This window comes from Dysidea avara, chromosome 7, assembly GCF_963678975.1.
Source record: "Dysidea avara chromosome 7, odDysAvar1.4, whole genome shotgun sequence".
Classification (NCBI taxonomy): Eukaryota; Metazoa; Porifera; class Demospongiae; order Dictyoceratida; family Dysideidae; genus Dysidea; species Dysidea avara.
Window position 1 is genome coordinate 37,756,445 of NC_089278.1, and position 12,046 is coordinate 37,768,490.

Here is a 12,046-nt window from a genome sequence, read left to right on the forward strand (position 1 = left end):
TGATCGAAGTCGAAGGTGATCAACCCGAGGCGGAGTAGTCTCGCGTGGCCAGACCGCTTTTTCTCAGCACGGCGCTTATCGATAAAAATTATAAGCGCCTGCTCTAACATACTTTTTCGAGCAGGCGCTTATAATTTTTATCGATAAGCGCCGTGCTGAGAAAAAGCGGTCTGGCCACGCGAGACTAGAGGCGGAGAAGCACTGAGAAGTGATATAGAGGAATTCTTATCAGTTCATTGTCTCGCGCACAATTTATGGCGTTATTGGCGCCAGTTGAAGTGAGTGAACTGTATCGTTCTTCTGTTCTAATAGTACGCACACACTCAATTGCCAATAAATCCCTTGCCGTTTCCCTGTCTCCACTCAAATATTGTACATGATCCGGGCAGTCTATTTAGGCCCCTATTTGGTAATTATTAGTTTCTCATCCAACCTTTCTAATTATTATGATGCGGGCGGGAGGATATTACCATTATGCCATTATTTTATAATATTAACACACTGATGTACAGGCCTTGTCCAAATTGTCTTTCTTTCTTACTACAAACGTTTCCTTCACCAGCTGATTCTACTTTTCGTGATCGCCAACTGTTTTTCGACAGTCAACTGAAAGCCTGCTTTGATGAAGTCGATAGAACACGATTGCAACTGGTACTGCATTTGCTAAGGAAAACAACAGTTCTCCTGGCGATATATAGCGCATTGTAGCATTCATCAACAAAAAATTATATCAGTTTGGTATCACGTGTTCTTCTGAGCGTGCACAGAGTAAATAATGGCTTACCATGCGGTAGCTTAAGAAGGATGCGGGCAGTGGATGAGAAACTAATAATCACCAAATAGAGGCCTTATTAATGTACTCTTTAAGCTTTTACCCATCAATTGTGTTGACCAGCATATATAACCATGCATTTGCAAGGAGTGTGCTTTTGTGATACTACATCTTGTATATAGTTCAAGGGTTGTTCACTTAACCATAGTATGATCAGGAGCCTATGGACAAGGGAGTGTGTAACTCCATACACTACCAATACTATGGGTGAAATTCAAACATGGCATCCAGTGTTACTATGTATAACAGATCTCTCAACCTGGAAACAGATCTGGTCGTGAGAAAGCCATGCAGCCACCCACCCCCATGCAGCTGTGAAGCCTATCGTCTTTATGATGGGGCTCATGCACATGCATTTGTCTTAATAAAAAAAAATTTTAAACGGCACAACTAGCTAGCTATGTGGATGCAATGCTGTTGTTTATTGCAGCTTATAGTATATCTATGCTATAGTGTAGCCTACTCTACAATAAGAACCTACTATATCTTTGCTCCATTGTTGAATCACATGATGCCAGTCTTTCAACTTATGGTGTACTAGTTCAGCAATAATTTGTCATCGAAACCACTTCTCATTTCTTAAGTAATCAGTATCCAGCAGTGAATTTGGTGCTCAGCACAGATTCTCCAGACAATGCACCTCACCAGTGATTTCACAAACTAAACAATAAACATTTGTAATAACACCACTGGATTTCACACACTCACCTCACCTGCTGAGTCTTTTTCCGAAGGGTTTCACCTTTGAGTTTAAAACTGTTTGACAGCGTGTTCACTCATGACCCAGCCAAAAACATGGAAAACTGCCAAAAATTCCAGCTCAAAATACAGAGGTGCTCCACTATTCTAATTAAATGATCACATGATATCTGGCATTTTTGGGCCTTAAATAGGGAGATTTAGCATGTCTTAGGAAATTTTGGCTGCTGCCACAAATAATTTCCTAATTAGGATATTATGTGGAGTTAACAGAGCAACTTTGAAAATATAACTCGTGAAAATTTCATAGTGTAATTATATTTGCTATACATGCTATAGCTAGTGCAATATGATGTAGATGATGAATTATTTCACTATCATTATTTGTTGAATTCATGGCTATGAGGATATGTGGAACCTTTAGTTGGAGAGACAATGACTTGAATCTAGGAACCCTTCATGGTAGGCTAAGAGATTGGTGGCCATGTTCCATGACTGTTGGCAACTGCAATGCCATGTAGTCTCATGTAGCCAGGAGGCTTGGTTTTCTTTGGTGTGGGGGCAGCAATATTTCCTGCCCTCTCATCAATGAAAATAAGTGGGAGATTAAACACCATGCGTGTTTGCATGTTTTACAGCATAGCTCTCATCCACCACACTTCGATCACCATTCCTTGACCATCCAGCCAACTACAAATGGCACTCTAAATTAGTTGCTATCAGCTCAGTCAGTAATAACACAATCAATAATTGACTGCTTGGCAATATGTTTGACTTAAAATAATAAGTTAGGCTATATCCCTAGTAGTCATTGTACAATATGAGCTTGAACACACTAGACAACTATTTTTGTCTTAATTAGTCAAGAAGCCATTCAACCAGTATGTAATCCATGACAATTAAATTGTGAAAAATTCTGTTTTAACATGGAAATGTGAAAATATACAGTAAAATTCAATGAAAGTCAATTAATATTTATCAGGTCACTGTTATTACAGGAAGAAGTGAAGCAGTTATTAACAGCTGCTAGAGATGATGATCTTCTTACAGTTCAAAATCTAATAACAAAACTGGACATTAACACAAGAGGTCCTGAGTACTACCCATGGGTAAGCTGAGTGTGTTGATACAAGGAAACTATAAAGAACTCTATTATCCTAAATGTTGACTAGATAGTAAAGTACTGGTAATTTAGCGTGCTTTATTTAGACATGTAAAATTTTTATGGCAGTTTAATTTTCAAAAATCTCTATATTATGTTTTTCACACATTAATACCACACACAACCTGTATATGTGTAATGTATTAGAGAGTATTACTGACTAGTGGATATTGCAACTATGATACAGCAAAGTCTACAAAAGTTCCGTTAATATAATGTTAGAAGTCAGTGATGTGATGGAAGTGTTGTTGTGTAGAGTGACCGTCTCCATGTAACCTAATAACACTACATGATGTGTGTCACTGTCTTGTGTATGTGTAGTTGGGGAGGACACCACTGATAATGGCTGCTACGTATAATCACTCAGAGATGGTAAAGATGTTAGTTGATAAAGGAGCAGACCTCAATGCTAGAGATAAGGTGGGTTATAACTACACATGTATATACACATGTGTTGATGTGTATTAGTAGTTTGTAGTTAATAGTGTAAAATTGTGATGGGTGATGAGTATTATAAAATGTTTTGATTGTTTCTTACACAATCTGACTAATTTGTGGAGTATTCTGTTACACCTTGTTCACACTATCCCAGATTGGCCAAAGTGTTTATAACTTGGGTTATTAAACTTGGCTAGTTCACACTACTACATCTAACACAAGCTCAATAGTGTGTATACCAAATAATACTCCAATGAGCTGAAACAAATACACATTATTTCAATTGTTTAGGTGCTTAGTAAAAAAGTTACTAGAATCGTAGCAGCAAACCATTGAGCCAGCTGAAATATTGGCCACCGTGTGTCCTCTTTTCACCAGGAATGCCAAAGTGTCATCAGAGTGTACTTGTCACGGAGTCTACCACAAACACGTTATAATGTAGCCACATTGTATAGTACATGTCAACTCTCTGTTTACTAACAGAGATCTGATCTAACAAAGGAAAATTATTATTGTTAGTTGAGTGTCTCAGAATATGTTCACTATCTTGGGCCAATCCATTCCATTGTCATGTTGTGCCAAGTTGGGCCTGGCCTGGCACAACACAATCAATACACACTGCATTTTATATCAAACCATGTCATGTTGTACCGGAGTTAGGAGATAGTGTGAACATGGTGTAAAGGAGTCACCATACCCACTATTCAATATTGTTTTAAGACAGTATCATCTCTCAAAGACTGTGTTCTGTGTTCTCTTTGAATTTCTGTGTTGGCTTAAGCCAGACCATATTTACGCATCTCAATTTCAATTATTTTTTTTTGTACCTCTTAACTCCGTGAAGTGTGTTTGAACTAAGTAGAGCTGTGAAGATAACATGACATTGATGGTTAGTGTTCTGTTTGAATGTTAAGAGAGAATAGTAAATTAAGGACAACCCCAGGTTGGAACTTTAGCACAAATTGTGTACATTCTCATCTGATGTGCTCATCATTGCCAGCACCACAACAATTTTGTGTTTTGGCTGATATTGTGACAAAGTTGGGCTTAACATATCAGTCATTAAATTGTATGGTGTGATAAGAATAAATGTATTTGTGATGTGTTAGTCATTTTAAGTGTTTTAAACCTGTTTTAGACTGTTTATGAAGTTTACTAAATGTCTGCCGGGGTAAGTTTCACTGTGGAGTGGTTATCCCATTTATTTAAAAGGGAGTACGGTCCATATTGAAAAGATGTGATGAAATGTTTGTGAATAATCTATAGCAATAGTACTTAGGGCTAAGTGATACTGCCATTTTAGTATCACGATCGATAGTCACCCTAAATAGATGTTTCCCAACTGATAGGGTAGCAAGGATAACACAACACTTCCTTTAGAGTGTTTTTCATGGCAAAACCAGTCCTGGTAAATATGATGTGTTAATATTAATTCCCATAATTGATTTTGGGCTGAAATTTTATATAAAAGAAACCAGCGTCACTACCACATCGAGGCTAAGCTAGGATACGTTAAAATGTACCATAGCCAGCCAGGGTTTATGCAGTCTAAATATTTCATTCGTGCATGGCTTCATGTTACTATAGTGATGATGATGTAGGGTGGTCACTACTGTCCTGATAATGATGATGTTGAGTGTAAATCATCTTATGTAATCAGATTAGTAACACTTACTCATATCAATCACCACTCACTCAAATTGCACGTTTGGGAAATACTGTCATACGTTATGCTACATACACACATACATGTATATCCATGACAACATGTGGTCAATACATAATATATACCAGTGTGTGCTGTTCATTGATATGATGTAATGAATTGAAGGCAGTGCTGAGTGATAGGGGAAAATGTTGCTATTCAGCAAATATCACGATAGTGACTACTATTTTGATAGTTTGTGAACTACTTTACCAAGTGGATATTTTGTAAAATTGCCTTATTGTGTAGCTGTGATTTGTCCCATGCAAGCAGCACTTCCATGCCTGTTTGCTGTAGTGGTGTGGCCTCCAATAAGGTAGCATTACATTACTAATATTTGTCATAGACCAACCACTTTATTCTGTAGTGTAGTGACTGTTGTATTAGAATATTTTGTGGTGTAATCTGACCAACCAGCTCACTTTTTTCTGAGTTAATGGAATCTAATTTGATCTATAGAATATCTGGGTCTGACTTGGGTAGGATCACATGTGAAACCATCGATATGAGCATACGTGTCATAGCTTAGAAGTCTAATTTCATGACTAATCATTTATCAGTAAAAGTGTGTTGTCGTCTGTAAGATTAAGTGGAGCCATGCCCACTTCCCAGAAAAGGTTTTGCTACTTATAGACATCATTAGGTGTAGCCACAATAACTTATAAGAAATGTGTTACTGACTACTAACGTGTGTTAGTGTTTGGTTATCGTATAGGTTCCTACTTACTTTACACCATAGATGTTATACAAGTATGAGGAAATATTATAAAATTCGCATTTGAGTAGCAATGAAACAAGTAAGGTCATCTACACCTGCTAGTGGACATTTAATCCCTACTTCCATACTACCGACAGGCTGTTTCTGATTGAAGTAGAATTAAATGTCCATTAGTATAGCTGCTGGTATAGATGACGCCCCTTGTTTAATTGCTTTTGTATTATTAGAAGAAGATCTGATGACCTCTGCCACCTGGCGGGCTAACCCCAGTCTGAGAGTAATCTGAGATCATAGACTATAGTGACCTAAGGTTATAATGACAGTCCTACATGATGAACCGTAACCAGTTAAACCAGTTAAGTGTTATTTGACTGGAGTGTTTGGTGGTGGTTAACTGTAGAGACTGACAATAGTTAGGAATTGTATGAGTGTGTAAAATGGTTTAATCTGGTTAAGTTGCGTTTGTTACTGCAAACATCTGTAGTGTGTAGCTAAGTGTTGTATGTAAGTTTCCTAGTACTTATTGAGGTGATGACAATTGGTCAGTGAGACAGTTTACAATTGTAACACAAGGACACTTAGCCACATTGTGTATACATTAATTGTTTATTAGTGTAAACATGTTAGTATAGTCAGTATATGTTGTGTACATAGTTATGGTATACATTTGGTGATGTGTTGTATCACGTTTGTGTTGTTACAGGATGGTCAGAGTGTCCTTAATATAGCCCTACGTGGGGGGGATGAAGAATTATCAGCTGCATTAATCACAGCAGGTGCAGATATCAAGATCACTGACAATGTAAGAAATGTACATTCATGATAACACTTCAAGAGGTGTTGTATGTGTAGTGACATGTTGTAAACAACAAGTTGATGTGTCAAATAATAATGACACATGTGGAATTTAGATATGTGTGGGATAGATACAGTGATCTAGTACATCTGTGACTGTATAATTATCTAGTTAGAAGTGATGGCTTAGTCCGACAATATCCAAGTTCTGTTTGTCACTTCAAACTTTGAGTGTATTTCCAAAGAGTATAGAAGTGTGCAAGTAACTTATGTAGTGTGACATGTAGAGTGGCCACAAACCCTTTGTATTGTTTAGTACCAGCTGTTACCTCATTGTACTGTTATGTAACAATACAATAATAAATCTTTATACTTTCATGATTGCATAATCAGAAATGTAGATGGCAGGTATTACTAGTGTGGGATAGTTGATGTGATGGTGTGTTACCACAGGATGGGGACACAATGTTGATGTGTGCAGCACGTGGAGGATGTACTGAAGTGGTCAGTGATCTACTCAATACAGGATCCATAGACATCAATGCAGTCAATAAGGTGTGTAAAGTGTTTGTATAGTAATGAAGTGTGAGTGTGTTGGTTAATGTAAGAGTAGATGTGTTTGTGGTATCACACAGTAGTAAGCTATGAATTGTCATTCAGAGTTACCTTTAACCTTGTTATCATGCACTTTAAAAATTTACGATCACCATGGGGTGGGGGTGAGGGTAATACAAGTGCTCTGTTGCTGGAATTATTATATTAAGTGTTATGAGAATGGTGTGATCAGTATGAAATATATATCACAAGTAGAGCTCGGCGGTATTGAAATTTGAATACACGGTATTAGTAACAGGAAAATATCGCGGTATATCGGTATATAGTTAGCTTACTATTGTAACTATTGCATCATTTCTTAGGCTAGTATCAAGCCAAAAACCCCCTAAAAATATAGTTCAGTACAAGTAGGCATGTATTGTAATGTGACAACCTCAAGTTTTTGTTCAAGGCGTGTCTGCTAAATCATCAACAAATTGGATAATTAAACACAAAAGGCTGGGTTAAAAACAATCCTATAGCGGTATTCATCAATATACCAGTATTTTGATATATCGGTTATCAAAGGCTGTCATGGTATGATAATCGGTTATGATAATTTATCACGATAAACGGTATTACCGATATATCGCAGAGCACTAATCACAAGAGAATATTTAAAATATCACATTGACAACTTTGTCATTTCTACATGTAAAGAACTTACATGTCACACATATGATACACCCACTGGTCCCTGTACAAGCTATCAACAAAGAAACTTGGTGGTCTTCATTGATGAGTGTGCTTTTCAATAAGAACAGAAGACTATGTGGACAGTGTCTATCACGCCATTCACACTGTCCCAGATTACTTTCAACTCAGGCTATATGTGTGAACAGAGTGTAAAGGAGCCACCATACCCACTATTCAATATTGTTTTTAAATAGTACTATTCCTCAAAGACTGTGTTCTGAATTTCTCTGTTGACTTAAGCCGCTGTCACTACAGACCATATATTTACTCATCAGATTCATTTTTATAAGCTGAAGGATCACTTTGTTGACTCCTCTGAATATTTATTTTTCTTATACCTCTTAACTGTGTGAGGTGTGTATGAACTAAGTAGAACTGTGACGGAAACATGACATTGATGGTTAGTGTTGTGTTTGAATGTTAAGAGAGAAAATTATGGTCAACTCCAGGTTGGAACTTTAACACAAATTGTGTACATTCTCATCTGATGTGCTCATCATTGCCAGCACCACAACAATTTTGTGTTTTGGCTGATCTTGTGACAAAGTTGGGCTTAACATATCAGTCATTAAATTGTATGGTGTGATAAGAATAATGTGTTTGTGATGTGTTATAAACTTTCCACACAATTGACTATTAGTGTTGTCAATATGGGAAGCTCCCATGTGTACATTATGTCCTTATTTGTAAATGATGTACATTTTAATTTGCTATTGGTTCACAGCCCAGTGTTGGTTGTGTATGATTGTTGTGTTGTAATAGTGTAGTGATTGTTATATTAGAGTATTTTGTGATTGATGTGTGTAGTACTCATGTACATGAAGTGTACACATTTCATACTAGCTACTAAGTCATAGTTGAAATACACTGACAAGGTTTCTATACTATTTAGAGACCCAAGGACAACGTGGGTGGGGCTATCCAGAATTAACCACCGAGACTGTAGGTTGAGGTGATTACTGTAATTGTGGTAACCAAGGTCATATCATCCGAGGGACTATAAATTGCATAGAAACTTGTGAATGTGTCCTCTTTCTCCATGTAACCTAATAACACTACATGATGTGTGTCACTGTCTTGTGTATGTGTAGGAGGGGAGTACACCACTGATGATGGCTGCTAATAATAATCACCCAGAGATGGTAAAGATGTTAGCTGATAAAGGAGCAGACCTCAATGTTACAGATATGGTGGGTTATAACTACACATGTATATACACATGTGTTGATGTGTATTAGTAGTTTGTAGTTAATAGTGTAATATTGTGATGGGTGATGAGTATTATAAAAATCATTTATTTTTTACTCCTTACACTACCCGGCTAATTTGTGGAACATTCTATTACACCTTGTTCACAATACCCAGATTGGTTAGAGTGTTTTCAACTTGGATTATTAAACTTAGATTGGCTCTAGTTCACACTACACGAACTCGATAATGCCTGTGCCAATGAGCTGAAACAAATGCAGATTGTTTCAATTATTTAGGTGCTTAATAATAAGGCACTAGAATTGTTGCAATGACAATAAAGCATTGAGCCAGCTGAAATAATGGCTGCCATGTGTCCTCTTTTCACCAGGAATACCGATGCGTCATCAGAGTGTACCTGTCACAGAGTCTACCACAAACACGTTATAATGTAGCCACATTTTATAGTACATGTCAACTCTCTGTTTACTAACAGAGATCTAACAAAGGAAAATTATTATTGTTAGTTGAGTGTCTCAGAATATGTTCACTATCTTGGGCCAATCCATTCCATTGTCATGTTGTGCCAAGCTGGGCCTGGCCTGGCACAACACAATCAATACACACTGCATTTTATATCAAACCATGTCATGTTGTACCGGAGTTAGGAGATAGTGTGAACACGGTGTAAAGGAGTCACCATACTCACTATTCAATATTGTTTTAAGACAGTATTATCTCTCAAAGACTGTGTTCTGTGTTCTCTTTGAATTTCTGTGTTGGCTTAAGCCAGACCATATTTACGCATCTCAATTTCAAATTTTTTTTTTTTTTTTTGTACCTCTTAACTCCATGAAGTGTGTTTGAACTAAGTAGAGCTGTGAAGATAACATGACATTGATGGTTAGTGTTCTGTTTGAATGTTAAGAGAGAATAGTAAATTATGGACAACCCCAGGTTGGAACTTTAGCACAAATTGTGTACATTCTCATCTGATTTGCTCATCATTGCCAGCACCACAACAATTTTGTGTTTTGGCTGATCTTGTACAAAGTTGGGCTTAACATATCAGTCATTAAATTGTATGGTGTGATAAGAATAAATGTATTTGTGATGTCTTAGTCATTTTATGTGTTTTAAACCTGTTTCAGACTGTTTATGAAATTTACTAAATGTGTGCCGGGGTAAGTTTCACTGTGGAGTGGTTATCCCATTTATTTAAAAGGGAGTACGGTCCATATTGAAAAGATGTGATGAAATGTTTGTGGATAATCTATAGCACTAGTACTTAGGGCTAAGTGATACTGCCATTTTAGTATCACGATCGATACTCATCCTAAATAGATGTTTCCCAACTGATAGGGTAGCAAGGATAACACAACACTTCCTTTAGAGTGTTTTTCATGGCAAAACCAGTCCTGGTAAATATGATGTGTTAATATTAATTCCCATAATTGATTTTGGGCTGAAATTTTATATAAAAGAAACCAGCGTCACTACCACATCGAGGCTAAGCTAGGATAGCTCACTTTTCTTCTTCCAACTATAGGAAAAAGCGGACACTATTTTCTTACACACACCCACAGCTCGACTCAGTCTTGGATCATCCTTTAAAGCATTGGTTACTGAAAGATGCAAATTGTGTCCAAAACAAGCCAATCTGGTCATCTCTAGCCTTTCAGCAGCACTAATAATATTACTTCCGCTATCTGTAGTCAGACAAACTTGGTGTGCTTCTGGAAGGCCCCAAGCCTCCAGTGTTACTTGGATAGCCTCAGCTATGTTCTCACCAGTATGTTGTTCTGGCATAAACATGGTTTGTAAACAACGACTGCGCAGCTCCCAGTTTCGATTGATGAAGTGAACAGTGTAACTAATGTATGGCTCACTTGTAGCACTTGACCATAAATCTGTGGTAGCAGCAAAGTATCCTGCCTCTTTCACCTCTTCTAATTCCTTGTTTACTGCTTCCCTTGTCTTGGCATACAGTGCTGGCAGTGCAGTTTGGGAGAAATATTTTCGGCTAGGCAACTCGTACTTCGAATCAAACCGCTCCAGTAACGCTCTGAATCCTTCCTTCTCTACCGTATGAATCGGCATCATGTCTTTTGCAATGCAGTACGACACACTGTCGGTTAATTCTTGCCATCTTTTACTACCACGACCATATATCGCTGCCGACTGGTCAACAACTTTCAGTTTTGCCTGTCCTTGAGATCTTTTCGAACTTTTATCCTTCGCCTTTTTCTTCTCCTGCGCTTCTATCAGCTCTGCATACTGCTTCGGGTGGTGCCTCTTGAGATGCGTTAACAGATTAGAGGTGTTCCCGCCTTTTGCTAATACTGGCTTCTTCGTACATCCGCTCGTGACACGACAAATGGCCTTTTCAGAATTAATCGGCTTCCCATCTTCACCCGCTTTAAACCCAAAATAATTCCACACTAATGACGTCGAGTTTTCCTTCGAAACCAGTTCACACATTCTGAAAACAAGGGCGAGAACAATGGCGCATAATCACTCACGTGTCGAAACGTACACCGGTATTTTACGGTATACCGGTTTCTCGGTATTAAAATTATAGCTCGATATCGATACCGGTACAAGTAAAATACCGTATTATCGATTAAATACCGGTATACCGCCCAGCTCTATCAGATAGTAACACTTACTCATATCAATCACCACTCACTCAAATTGGATGTTCGGGAAATACTGTCATACGTTATGCTACATACACACATACACGTATATCCATGACAACATGTGGTCAATACATAATATATACCAGTGTGTGCTGTTCATTGATATGATGTAATGAATTGAAGGCAGTGCTGAGTGATAGGGGAAAATGTTGCTATTCAGCAAATATCACGATAGTGACTACTATTTTGATAGTTTGTGAACTACTTTACCAAGTGGATATTTTGTAAAATTGCCTTATTGTGTAGCTGTGATTTGTCCCATGCAAGCAGCACTTCTATGCCTGTTTGCTGTGGTGGTGTGGCCTCCATTACACAACTCAGACAATAAGGTAGCATTACATTACTAATAAAGATCTCCAGGGTTAAAAAAAACTGATAATCATGTTTTCAATGTGAATCTATATGCACTGATATCACTATCATCCTTGTTATTGAATATAGTGATGTATCACACTGTCGATATTATTGCTGCTCATGCTCAGCCCAAACAGAAGAACTGTGACATGTTTTGTGATTG

General features: G+C 37.6%; 1 protein-coding gene across 1 annotated transcript in view; it reads left to right on the forward strand.

The window, feature by feature from the left end:
- Positions 1-131: 131 nt before the first annotated feature.
- The window catches only part of LOC136260880 (uncharacterized), a 74,811-nt gene continuing 62,896 nt past the window's right edge, over positions 132-12,046 (forward strand). The window contains exons 1-6 of the mRNA XM_066054780.1: positions 132-278; positions 2,530-2,640; positions 3,015-3,113; positions 6,258-6,356; positions 6,803-6,904; positions 8,731-8,829. Of these exons, the coding sequence (XP_065910852.1) occupies positions 255-278; positions 2,530-2,640; positions 3,015-3,113; positions 6,258-6,356; positions 6,803-6,904; positions 8,731-8,829 (534 nt within the window). The 5' untranslated portion in view covers positions 132-254. The remainder of the gene's footprint in view (positions 279-2,529; positions 2,641-3,014; positions 3,114-6,257; positions 6,357-6,802; positions 6,905-8,730; positions 8,830-12,046) is intronic.